This window comes from Tupaia chinensis, unplaced genomic scaffold (genome assembly GCF_000334495.1).
Source record: "Tupaia chinensis unplaced genomic scaffold, TupChi_1.0 Scaffold143758_1, whole genome shotgun sequence".
Lineage (NCBI taxonomy): Eukaryota > Metazoa > Chordata > Mammalia > Scandentia > Tupaiidae > Tupaia > Tupaia belangeri.
Window position 1 is genome coordinate 1,595,108 of NW_006203607.1, and position 13,589 is coordinate 1,608,696.

General features: G+C 50.4%; 1 protein-coding gene across 1 annotated transcript; it reads left to right on the plus strand.

Annotated features, from left to right (window-relative positions):
* The first annotated feature begins 2,379 nt into the window (after positions 1-2,379).
* On the plus strand, positions 2,380-3,695 carry CITED4 (Cbp/p300 interacting transactivator with ED-rich tail 4). The gene is given in 3 exon segments (XM_006164956.3): positions 2,380-2,531; positions 2,695-2,970; positions 2,972-3,695. Coding segments are annotated over 3 exon segments (612 nt in total). The 3' UTR covers positions 3,156-3,695.
* Positions 3,696-13,589: the final 9,894 nt, after the last annotated feature.

Genomic DNA, 13,589 nt, shown 5'->3' on the forward strand with positions numbered 1-13,589 from the left:
TGGCCAGAGAGAGTCAGAGACAGTGAGAGGGAAAGTGGGGAATCACCCCACGAGGGGACAACCACGTTGCAATCTCTTCTCCAGTCTCCTTTCAGGATTTTGGGCACACACACGTGCTAGACATGATATTCAAACCACCAGGTCCAGGACTCGAAATGCAGTCGTCCGAGTGGGAGTCCAGCACCTCGACCACCATGCTACCTGCTGGCACCCGCTGCTTCACTCTTAGAAGCCCTTAGAAGCCCGTTCTCCTGGGACCACTCAAGCCCCAGATACCACGAAGCTGCTCTCTCTCCTCTTTCAAGACTCTGCTCCAACCTCAGGTCTCACCAAGGCTCACCTTGACTATCCTGGGCAACAATACCATCCCCCCGCCCCCCTACCCTCTTTTCCCTTTTTTCCACTATACCTGTCACTTTCTAACACGGGGGTCATTATTTTACTTAGTTTGTTTACCAAATGTCCCCAAATGCCTAAGAGGGAGGACTCCACAAACCCCAGACCCACCCCAAGCTGTTCGCCCCTGAATGTATAGGCAGTAGTTGGTGAACACGACATCTGCAGCTTTCGTTAGAGTCTCAGACGTCTATGTGATCTTGAAAGCTGAAAACCCTAGGAGATCAGTGGCTGGCATAGAGTAGGTGCCCGATAAATATCTGTGGACTAAATGAAAGAACCTTTAAAAACGTGCACACAGACATTCTTTTTTAAAAGGAAAACTTCTGCTGGCGTTGGGGTCCTTAGACCAACTATATCGAAATAGAAGGACTTTGAGAAATGCAAATCCTTATGATTCAAAAATACCCTTAAAGAGTTTGAGTCAGGAGCTTAGGGTGAGATTCTGTATTTTTTAAAGTCCCCTCCTACCCAACCCTTTCCTGCCGCACACACACCTCCAGATGAGTCTGAGGTACAGCCAGGTTTAGGAATTTCTGCTGGAAGCCTTAATCAGAGAGCGACTCAGGGAAATCAGTTCTAGTGTAGCATTACACTTGCAAAAAACTATGATCACTTCCATGGTCATTTGTGACCCTCCTACAAGCTCTTAGGGAGGCTAGACAGGGGTCACTCTCTCCCTTTCACTGAGCAGAAAGCTGAGGCTCTGGGGACTCTCATGACAGCCCTCACCCAACACCCATGGTCACAGAGAGACTAGTCCACAGATGACAGAGATACGATTAGGACTTGGGCCTCTGGACTCTCCCTCTGCACCAGCTGGGTAAACCCAAGTTCCAGGAAGTCCCAAGACCGGTACTGGGGAGGGAGAGGAGGTGGGGAGAGTCAGAGGAGGGAGGGAAAGAGTGACAAATGCGTGGAGGGCAAGGTTCCCGCCACCAGGAAAGACTCCAGCTGCTCTAAGGACTTGGGAAACAACACGGCGTTCACATGCTACCTCTGGCTGCATGCGGCTTCAGGACAGCTGCTTCCTCTCTGCGTGCCTCAGTCTTTACCTGCAGGATGGGGTATAACCATGCCCTGCCCCCAACAAGATGCTTTCGAGTGGAAAGCACTCTAAACATCCAAGTTGCCTACTCTCACGCCTTAGGTCCTCAGGACAGAGCTATGTCCAGCTTTTCATTCACTCGAGGAGCAAATTCATTCATTTTGAGCATCTTCCAAGTGCCAGGCCTGTGCTGGGCCCCGTGCAATCCTCCTGCACATATCCCTCACACCTACTCAGTGGGGTGAGCGCAGCCAGAAAGTACTGAGAATCAGGTGAATGACTTGCAATTCATTCATTCATTTTTCATTCACCCAGATCTTACTAAAAGCCTGCTCTGGGCCAGGCTCTGGGCCAAGTGCTGAGGATAAGAGGATGAACAAGTCCAGGAGACATGCCCATAAATTACTTTAATAGCAACTCAGAGCATGCTTCAACACACCAGTGCAGCGTGAGCAGGAGGAGGAGCGACTGGCTGCCCGCAGGGCGGGGAGCACTGACAGACTTCCCTCGAGGACTCTGAACAACTTGGGTTCCTGTGTCCTGTGCAGATGTGGCAACCACAAGGTCTGGGTTCGAGTGACACTTCCATCAAGGCTCTGGTGCGTATTTCCAAGAAATCTCTAATGCCACTGAACCTTGGTCTCCATCTGCAGATTAAGAGACTGGATGAGCCTGACAGCGTGCAGTTCTTGGGGCCTAACCCCCTGGCCCTCCCCCCTACTTTAGGGTCTGTTCAAGCTCCGCCCAGCCCAGCCCAGAGCCTGGGCCTGAAAGCCAAACCGAGCCCCTGGGAAAGTGCCAAACGCCCCGCCCAAAGGCTGCACTCATAGCCTGGGGCGGGGCCTAGGGCCCAAAAGGAGGAGTTCCGTCAGGGGGCGGGGTTGAGACTGGGACCCAGGAGCGCGGGGCTTGCCCAGAAGCACCTCGGGCAGCCAATGAGCGCTCGGGGAAGGGGCAGTCCGGCCTTCGGTTATAAGAAGGCGCTGAATCCCGGGGCGCCGCGCGGAGGTCTCCGAACTCGATCTGCTGGTTTTGTGGGGCTCTTGCTTCCCGGTGCTGTGGCTGTGGCGTACGCGGGCGCGCGGAGGTCGGTGCGTCCCAGACTGGGAAGGGGCGCCGGTCGGATTCGGTTTTCCTTTGCCGGGCTGAGCGGCAGGGACTGCACAGGCGCCCAGGTCTCCCGCTGCAGAAGAGCAGCTGGCCCGGGTCGAGGGCCGCCCGCGCTGACCATCAGCCCACCGCACCCGCAGGCAACCGGCCAGCTGCCCTGGCCGCCCACCCCCAGCTCGCCCCTACCGCCTGGTGCAGAGGCCGCCGCCTGCCGTGCCCGCCCACGGCCCTCAAGCACTCCGGACTCTGCAGCCGTACGCGGGCCTGGGACCGGGCCTGGACAGCGGGCTGCGGCCGCGGGGGGCTCCGCTGGGACCGCTACCACCCCCACCAGGGGCCCTGGCCTACGGGGCCTTCGGACCACCATCCTCCTTTCAGCCCTTTCCGGCGGTGCCCCCGCCGGCCCCCAGCAGAGCACCCAGCTCACGCCCTGGGCGGCATGGACGCCGAACTCATCGACGAGGAGGCGCTGACATCGCTGGAGCTGGAGCTTGGGCTGCACCGCGTGCGCGAGCTGCCGGAGCTCTTCCTGGGCCAGAGCGAGTTTGACTGCTTCTCGGATTTGGGGTCGGCGCCCCCTGCCGGCTCGGTGAGCTGCTGAGGGTGGTCGGCCCGGTGCCCCCTGGTGTGCCTGAGACAAGAAGAGGGCCTGATTGCTCACCGGACTCCGCACCCAGACACCTGCCCGGCACGCACCCTCCGTGAGGGTGAATGGAAGTCGCGGGTTCGTGCACGGAGACCGACACCGGGCTGGGACGCTTGGCATCCCTCCAGGCCCTGCCTTCTGCGGGGTGGCGATTTGCCTTCACTTCCCTGTCCTGAACTTCAGCGGTAAAGTGAAGGAGACTGGACCCGCTTTCCGACTCCGGCTTTTGGATTCTGCGTCCCCTCTCCTCGTCCCCCAGCAGCCCCTGAATCTGAGCCATTGCAGGCCTCTGCCTGATTTCCCCTTTCCCCTCGTGCAACCCACTGCCTGGGACTAGGTCTGCAGAGCCACCATCCACAGAACTCCCGCCCCTGCTGCCCGGGCCCTGCAGTGGCTGGGGCTCCCACCTTGAGAGGAAGACTGCAGCCTCAACCCCTGCAGAGTGGAGCAGTGCCCATCTGGCCCTCACAGCCCAAATAAAACTAGGTCACTTTACAGTTTTGTGTTTCCATTTCCTTTTCGCCCCACCCGCTCTTGTTTAGCTTCCAAAGTCCTGAGGCTGTTGAAGACCCTGGGTGGGGGTGCTCCCAGCTGTGCCCAGGAGGAAGCTGACAGTTTCTTTCGAAAATATCTTGTGAGTTGTGCAATTGTGTCTTAACCAAGAAGGCAGAGGCTGCTGCCGAGTGGCCAAGCAATCCCTCGGCTTTGCAGTTCCTAAGGTAGAGGGGAGCCGGTGGTTCCTGGGGTGCAGACAGTACTGGATTTGGACCAGGGCTTTCTCTTTTGGCCCTGACGCACCCATTCCTATTTCCAAGGCCATTTCCTCAACCCAGTGCCGGCACCTAGCAAACTGTAGCCTGTTCCTCCGGTCAGGGCTGCCAGCTGGCCAGTTAGATGCACATCCTGGATTCGCAGTCCAGGTGGGAGTAGGTGGGTGACAGACCTAGAAGTAAACTAATCTTGGTACAAGAAGAATGTGATGAGGTCTAGAAAACAGAACTGCCAAGAGGGCAAACCCAGAGGAAGCAGGTTCAGTTGATGGGAGGGAGGTCAGTTCAGGTTTCAGGGAGGTAGTGACATCTGATGTGATGTGATGGAAGCCGTGAGTGGTGAATTCAAGGGGATTTCAAAAGGTTCACGGGAAAAATGGAATTAAAATACATTTTTATTATTTTTTTAGGTTTTTGCTATAGGGTACATACACTTGCCAGGAAGAAAGAGACAGAAAGAGAGATCACCACCCAGGAGGATGGCCATGCTGCAATCCCTTCTCCTCCATTCTCCTCTCTGGGTCTCTGGCACGTACGCACACACGCCCAGAATGAATTTTAAGCCACTATTTCTGGGACTCGAACTGCAGTCTAACTACGTGGGAGTCCAGCAACATAACCATTACACCATCTGCTGGTCCCAAAGTGCATTTATTTTCTCTCTCTCTCTCTCTTTTTTATTTTTAAGAGTTTGTTGTTTTTTTTTGTTTTGTTTTGTTTTTTTGCTATAGTGCATGTGCGCTCACCAGACCGACAGAGAGATACAGAAAGCGAGAAATCACCTCCCCCGGGGATGGCCACGCCTCAATCCCTTCTCCGTTCTCCTCTCGGGATCTTCGACATGCAAGCACACACACCTGGAGTGAGTTTTAAGCCACCAGGTCGGAGACACGAACCACGGTTGATTACATGGGAGTTCAGCGACATAGCCACTACACTAACTTCTGGTCCCAAAGTGCATTTATTTTTGTAAAAAAATTTTGAAACCCATGCGCAGTTTCTTCATACTACTCATTTTCCATGAACCTCTGAAGCTGTCCTCTTGCATGTTTGCAGGAGTTGGAAAAGGGCCTGGTTCAAGGTGGGGAGGCATGAGAGCACAGAAAATGCAGGGGTTTCTAGAAGGGACAAGAAAGGTCTAAGGGCTTAGGACAAACTTAGGACCTAAGCACAGACCTCATTGTACAGGAGAGGATGTGGAGCTTGCCTAGGGGCCTGGCAGGACTTGGCCTCAGTCCCACACCAGTGTGAGCTCCTGGTCGTCCTCTGCTATGGACTCTCTGGAAAGTTCCCTAGGTTCAGGAGTGTGGGAGAGAGGCTGGGAAGAGAGAAGGAGCAGAGGGGAGGGCAGGTCAGAGACACCAAAGAATGAGCTAGGACCCGGTAATGGGCCATTCTCCAGGAGAGAATGAACTCCAGAGATGGGCTGAGCAGGTGGCTGAGACCTTCTGTCCCCGGGGGTTGGGGTCTGCTCTGTGCCAAGCTTGTTTGTTGACAAGACTCCACCAGCCTGTGAGTTCTCCCAGGATATAATGTGTTGGCATCAGCTCTGAAGTTGCCAGGGTAGGCGTGGAGGAGGTAACCGGAAGTGTTCAGCAAATGAATAAAGGTCTTCCCTGAGATCATGAGGCCTTCTGAGACAGGATGAAGGAAGAAAGACAAAGAGGCTTCTGGGTAGGGAGTGGCCTGAGCTCTGGGCTAGTTTGTCCAGCACCCCTGGCTAGAGACAGAAACCAAGGGACTGGATTGGGACAGGAGAGTTCAGCCCTGGACTGGACACCGTCTTGATTCCTACCTTTTTGGGCCTCTGTCTCCCCACTAGTGAGAGGGTTAATATTGGAATGGTATGGCTTGCAGTCAGTGTAATTTTCCTCAACTCTGGCATTAAAAAAAAAAAAAAATTTAACAGCAACTTTATTCAAGTCATTCAGAAAACATTGGCAAAATATATTTCAGCTGCAAAGTCACAGGTACAAGCTTCAAAGTATAAAATTGTATGTACCAAAAATACAGGTAATATTTAAAACAGTAGCTTACAGATACAAGCTAATGATAAGCTATGATTTCACAAAAGATTATAAACATTTGGCAAACTAGTCCTTTCTTTTAGGCAAAGTGTCTTTTTGATGGCAAATAAATTAATAGATACACACGAGAGTGAACTATTTCCAGACAATACAGAAAGAAAATGTTTTTGTTTTTCTCTTGTAAATAAGTTTATTATTTATAGTCTTCAAAAGTTATTTGAGGGACCAGCAGATGGCATAATGGTTAGTTACATCACTGAATTCCCACGTAGTCAACTGTGGTTTGATTCCCAGACCGGATGGCTTAAAACACGCCAGACACGTGTGCGTGCATGCCCCAAATCCTGAGAGAATGGAGGAGAAGGACTTGCAGTGTGGCCATGGCTTCCCCCTCCCCCCGGGGGTGACTTCTCACTTTCTGTTCCTCTCTCTCTCTCTGTGTATCCAAGTGCACATGCCCTACAGCAAAAATCTCTAAATACAAATTATCTGCACTTGAACTTTCATAATTTGATAAAGCATTCAAGAAACAGTCTGCACACTAGTTTAACAGACAAATGACATTTTTTTTTTTGAGAGGTTTTTTGCTATAGGGCGTGTATGCTCGCCAGAAAGATAGACAGAGAAACAGAAAGCGAGAAATCACCCCCCAGGGGGATGGCCACTCCACAATCCCTTCTCCTCCATTCTCCTCTTGGGATCTTGGGCATGCACGCACACACGCCCGGCGTGAGTTTATGCCACCAGGTCCGAGACTCAAACCGCGGTCGACTACATGGGAGTCCAGCAACATAGCCATTATGCTAACTGATGGTCCCGACAAATGACACTTTTAAGCAGACCTGACTGTCCTAATCTTTTTCCTCACACCCACCATCCACCACCCATTCTCTTCCAACCACTTTCCCCTGTTGCTGTCACTAGCATCCACATCCATCCTCTCCATTCACATCTTCAAATCACTCAGTCTCTGCCTCAGAACAAACTAAGTAGGGATATACAATTTGTGTCTTTCAAAGTCTGACTCACTTTGCTTAACATTATGTCTTATATATTCATTCATTTTGAGTTGAAAGGATCTCATTGTTTCTTAGAGCTGTGTAATATTCCATAATATATATATGCCACAGTTTTTCAACCCAATTATCAGTTTTTGGCCACTTAGGTTGGTTCCATGTTTTAGCAATTATAAATAATGTGCAATAAACATGTATGTGCAGATGTCTTTCCAACTGAATGTTTTCTTATTCTCTGGGTAGATACCAAGGTGTGGGATTACTGGATCATATAGAAGTTCTGTTTGAAAGTTTTGAGAAACCTTCATATTGTTTTCTACAGAGGCTGGATTAATCTACATTTCCACCACAGCCTTGCCAACACTTGTTGTTCTTTCTTTCTTTACAGACCCCTAAAGCACAGTCAATGGTCCCTAAAATATACAAGTAAATTGTTCCTAAAATACATCAAGCTAAAAAACTTCCTCACAGCAAAGGAAACCATAGCTGGAGTGAAAAGACAACCCTCAGAATGAGAGAAAATATTTGCAAATTATTCCTCAGATAAGTATTGATATCTAGAATATATAGGGAACTCAAGCAGCTCACCCATAAAAAAAGGAATAATCCAATTAAAGGTCGGGCAAATGAATTGAAGAGACAATTCTCCAAGGGAGACTTATGAATAACCAAGAACCATATGAAAAAAAAAATGTTCAAAGCCTCTTATCTTAAGGGCAATGCAAACTAAAACTACAATGAGATATTATTTAACCCCAGTTAGAATGCTTAAGCTCTGACTCTTAAGGGTCTGAACTAGGATGGGGCAGTCCTTTACATGAGAGTCTTTTTTTTTTTTTTTGGAGAGATTTTCGCTATAGGGCGCGTACGCTCTCCAGACAGACAGAGAGAGACATAGAGACAGAAAGCGAGAAATCACCCCCTGGGGGGATGGTCATGCTGCAATCCCTTCTCCTCCATTCACCTCTTGGGATCTTGGGCACGCACGCACACGCGCCCAGCGTGAGTTTAAGCCACCGGGTCCAGGACGCGAACCGTGGTCGACTACGTGGGAGTCCAGCGACATAGCCATTACACTAACTGCTGGTTCCCTATATGAGAGTCTTTAACAGGGTTGGTTTTATCAAGCTGGAAAGGGGTTACACCAACCATGATACTGTTGCTGTGGGATTCCCAAGGAAACACCCCAAGATGGCATTCAGCTTATAAGAGGTTCATTAGAGAGCAGCTCCCTTAAGATTGGTACCTGCTGAAGGGAGGGGGTGGAAACAGGAGTGAGCAGACAAAGCTACGAAGCAGGCCCAACCAAAGCTGCAGTCACCCTGGGAGATCTGGAGCCTGTTGCTGTCACTAGCATCCACATCCATCCTCTCCATTCACATCTTCAAATCACTCAGTCTCTGCCTCAGAACAAACTAAGTAGGGATATACAATTTGTGTCTTTCAAAGTCTGACTCACTTTGCTTAACATTATGTCTTATATATTCATTCATTTTGAGTTGAAAGGATCTCATTGTTTCTTAGAGCTGTGTAATATTCCATAATATATATATGCCACAGTTTTTCAACCCAATTATCAGTTTTTGGCCACTTAGGTTGGTTCCATGTTTTAGCAATTATAAATAATGTGCAATAAACATGTATGTGCAGATGTCTTTCCAACTGAATGTTTTCTTATTCTCTGGGTAGATACCAAGGTGTGGGATTACTGGATCATATAGAAGTTCTGTTTGAAAGTTTTGAGAAACCTTCATATTGTTTTCTACAGAGGCTGGATTAATCTACATTTCCACCACAGCCTTGCCAACACTTGTTGTTCTTTCTTTCTTTACAGACCCCTAAAGCACAGTCAATGGTCCCTAAAATATACAAGTAAATTGTTCCTAAAATACATCAAGCTAAAAAACTTCCTCACAGCAAAGGAAACCATAGCTGGAGTGAAAAGACAACCCTCAGAATGAGAGAAAATATTTGCAAATTATTCCTCAGATAAGGATTGATATCTAGAATATATAGGGAACTCAAGCAGCTCACCCATAAAAAAAGGAATAATCCAATTAAAGGTCGGGCAAATGAATTGAAGAGACAATTCTCCAAGGGAGACTTATGAATAACCAAGAACCATATGAAAAAAAAAATGTTCAAAGCCTCTTATCTTAAGGGCAATGCAAACTAAAACTACAATGAGATATTATTTAACCCCAGTTAGAATGCTTAAGCTCTGACTCTTAAGGGTCTGAACTAGGATGGGGCAGTCCTTTACATGAGAGTCTTTTTTTTTTTTTTTGGAGAGATTTTCGCTTTAGGGCGCGTGCGCTCACCAGACAGAGAGAGACATAGAGACAGAAAGCGAGAAATCACCCCCCAGGGGGGATGGCCACGCCGCAATCCCTTCTCCTCCATTCTCCTCTCGGGATCTTGGGCACGCACGCACACGCGCCCAGCATGAGATTTAAACCACTGGGTCCGGGATGCGAACCGACTACGTGGGAGTCCAGCGACATAGCCATTACACTAACTGCTGGTTCCCTATATGAGAGTCTTTAACAGGGTTGGTTTTATCAAGCTGGAAAGGGGTTACACCAACCATGATACTGTTGCTGTGGGATTCCCAAGGAAACACCCCAAGATGGCATTCAGCTTATAAGAGGTTCATTAGAGAGCAGCTCCCTTAAGATTGGTACCTGCTGAAGGGAGGGGGTGGAAACAGGAGTGAGCAGACAAAGCTACGAAGCAGGCCCAACCAAAGCTGCAGTCACCCTGGGAGATCTGGAGGGCCTGAGTGGGGCCACTATCCCCGTACACTGCTGTCCCTATCAGCCATCAGGCCGCCTGGAAAAGTGGCATGACCATAGGGGAGGCAGAATGCCCAACTGAGCCCACCCTCAGAGGAGCAGCCAGGGAAGACTTCTGCAGACAACACACCCAGCAGCAGGGCAACGATTCCAAGGAATGGGGCTCTGAACAGTGAGTCAGGGTGTCCAGCATAGGCACCGGCCTGGGCCAGGAGAAGGTGGTGTCACCAGAGTCATAACAGCAAGTGTCTCCAGAAATTTTTGGTCTGGGTGTCTCATTTGCTTCACCTTAGTCCTAAAGCTAACTAGCACCTTCCTTATTACAGAAAAAAGGCTTTTCGGAGACGCATAGAGCAGTTGTACAGGGTGGGTGTGCTGAGGTGCCGTGTAAAGTAGCCTGGTATGTGGGCAGATTCTCGAGAGCCGAGCGCGCCATCACCACCACCACCACCACGCCATTCCAGCTCAGCCGAGTGTTCAGTCATATGTCGAATAAATGAACGAACAGCCTGATCCTCATCTTTTCCCAGGCAGCTTAAGTGGCTGAGCAGATTACTAAGTAATCCTCTTGAAGTCCTTAATCCATCCTTGCCTAACTCTTGACGCCACTCCGCTGTCAGAAGTGCTGGGTCAGGAGCAGGGTCGGCTACAAGACCACGTCAAGACCACGTCAGTGCTTGTGGAGGGCCTACTCTGTGCAGGCCGTGAGGGCTCACAGGGAGTGCCTAGTGGGTGCTCTTTTCCAGCCTGTCCTTTGATCCCCACCCAGCTGTGTAAACAGCACTGCTAGGAAGTGCATTCCTACCCAGGGCTCAGGAGACTGGGGCACAGACAGGGAAGTACTCCAAGTCCCAAGTCCCCAGTGAGTGGGGTGGTGGTGGTGGTGGTGAGTATGCGTGCCCTGGTCTTTCTGGGCCCTTCTCCACCCCAGGCTGCATCTAGTCAAGAACTTGAATCTGGTGGAACAAGAGCAGAGCCCCAGGCCTGGTTCTGCCACTTGGTGGTTGTGAGATGCAGAGGAAATTGCTGAGCTTCCTTGGGCTCCGTTTCTTCTTCCATGTAATGGGGAGAATAATCCCAGCCCCAGCAGTGTGTGTGCAAGCATCAAATGAGGTTGGGAAGCACCTTGCGAATGGTGCAGTTCTGATTAGTTGGGCGGGTGGGGGTTAACGGCCAAGGTTTCTACCCTCCATGGATCTGAGGAGAAGTGACTAACACACACCTGGAGACTTGAGATCCGGCCAGCCTGGAGCGTATAACCAAGTTGCGCTCTGAGGTTCCAGGCAGGTGCTGCAGAGCAAGTCCAGGGTCTGAAAGGTTTCGGGAGCTGGAGGTGATGGAAGAGTGGGCTGTGGGGTCAGCACAGGGAGGACTGGCCGGTGGGGGCCTGAGGGAGCATGCCCTGACAGACCGAGGAAGGAAAGGGAGCTACCGGGAGCTCAGGCTCTCCTCTGCCGGATGGAGACACCATGGCTTCTTGTGAGAAAGAACTAAGATGGTGACAGGTGCCTGTCCTGAGACTGCTCAGATGAGTGCCGAGGCTGGAAGGGTGACCACAGGGACAGGAGGAGAGAGCTTGTCCCAGCCAGGCCCCGGGTGCCTTCCCCCTCAACTCCAGTTGCCTCCACGCTCCTGTCCCTTTTGTCTCTGCCTGTGCTGATTCCTCGGCCTCGCCCTCCCCTGGGCCTTTTCCATCTGTGAAGGGCCTGCTTCATCACAAGTCAGGGGTGGAGAGGGGTCTTTCCCTGCAAGTCTGTAATGTTCCGAGGACAAAACCTGACACGTCATTGTCCCCACCTGTAGCTCCCAGTGGTTGTGCTTGAGTGGCTATTCCTCAGGCCCCAAGCTGAGGCTGAGCAGGGCCTGGGAATGGAGTCTGGGTTGGCGTTGGAAACTTTGAATCCTAGACCCAGCTCAGCCACGAACCTATGACCTTGGGCATGTCGTTTGACTCTCTGAGCTCTGTGTGACGAGGACCACAGTACCTGCCCTTCACCTCACAGGTGCTGGGAGGCAGCAAGGCTAGCCTGAGGGGGAAGAGGGGGCAACGCCGGGCTGGCCCAGCAGGGCGGTGGGCCTTCAGTCCTTGTAGTGACTCCAGGAGGTGGGTGTAGGATTCAAAGGCAACAGCACACAGCCAGTGCAAGGGACGGCTGGGCACGTGTAAGCAACACTCTTGGGCCCTTGTGGAGGGGGATAGGGTGGACATTCATAAGCATCGGGTCCAGGTGTTCCCTTGGAGCAGAGGAGTGGCAGGGTCAGAGCAGGGCGTCTGCACGGCCTCTTAGAGGTGCGCTCCGAGGGCTCATTCCTCTGCCTCTCCCTTATGAGCAGCTCTGGCTTGGGGCTTTGCCAGAAACTGGCGCATCCAGACAGCAGGCCCCATCCCCTGCCACCCAGCCTCCGGGGCCAGAAACGGTGTGAGCCTATCATTGTTTGGGGTGTTTTGTTTTGTTTTGTTTTTTAATTTTTGTTTTAACATAAACACAGTTCTTGTCAGAAGTAATATATGCTCGGGGCAAAATGATTTCCAAGCAGTTGAGGAAGTATGAAGTTAGGTCTGAGTCCCACCTTTCTCTACACACATGCAGATAGCATACATGTCATTTACATGTATGTTATATACATGAGACACCTCTCTTTTTATAAACCAGGATTATACTATCTTATGTAACTGGATGTTTTTCCTTTAATAGCTTTTGAGAATCTTCCCGGGCCAATAAATATGGCCCCACCTCATTCTTTTCTTTTTCTTTTTTTGTTTTAAGTTTTTGCCACAGAATGTGTGTGCTCTCCAGAGAGAGACAGACAGGGGATGGGGAGGATAGAAAGCAAGAAATCATGCCCCAGGGGGAACGGCCGTGCCGCAATCTCTTCTCCTCCATTCTCTTCTTGGGATTTGGGGCACACATGTACACAGGCCCCGCCTGATTCTCAAGCTCTGGGTCCAGGACCCAAATGGCACAGCCAGCCATGTGGGATCCACGCCACCTGCTGGCTCCTACCTTATTCTTTTTAACGACTGCATCGTGCATAATCTCTGTAACCACCGCACTGAAGGAAATGCAGCCTGGTGCCTAAAGCCCGCTGTTACATGAATCCCGCGAGCAGCATCCCTGTGATTCACCTTTGAACGTGCGTGGGAACATCTCTGTAGAATGCATTCCCAGAAGGGGACTTACTGGAGCAGAAGGTAGCAGCAAATAAGATTGTGAGAGCCCCTGCCAAATAGCTCCCTATGTGACTGACCCCGTACCTTCCAGCCAACCCCGCGTGACAGTGCCCGCTGGCCCGCACCCTGACCGCCCAGACATCAGCGATGTTCTCCATGTTGCCTCTCCAAATGGGAGAGAGAGTCATTTCATTTGCATTTGTTTGATCACCAAGAATGATATTGCTGATCTGCAGTTCTTCTCCTATTAATGACCTGCTCCTTTCCTTGCCCATGTTTCTGCTGGGCTGTCTTTTTCTTAATAGTTTGTAAGAACCCCTTACATATTACGATAGTAAACCCTTGTGTAAAAGTTCAGATACTCTGTCCCCAGCTGTGGCTGATCATCAAACTTTCTGTATAATACCTTTCGTCTTTCCGAAGTTTCGAACTTCTACCTCTTTGAATCTCTCTATTTTTCTCCCTAAGAGCTGGGTTTACGTTAAGGCCAGAGTTTGTCTGGCTCTCCTCAAAGGTAAGCAGAGACATCGAGCTGTGCTCCTGCCCAGTCTTTTTGTTTTTATATAATTATTTTATTTATCTTTATGTATTTATTTATTTATATTTTTA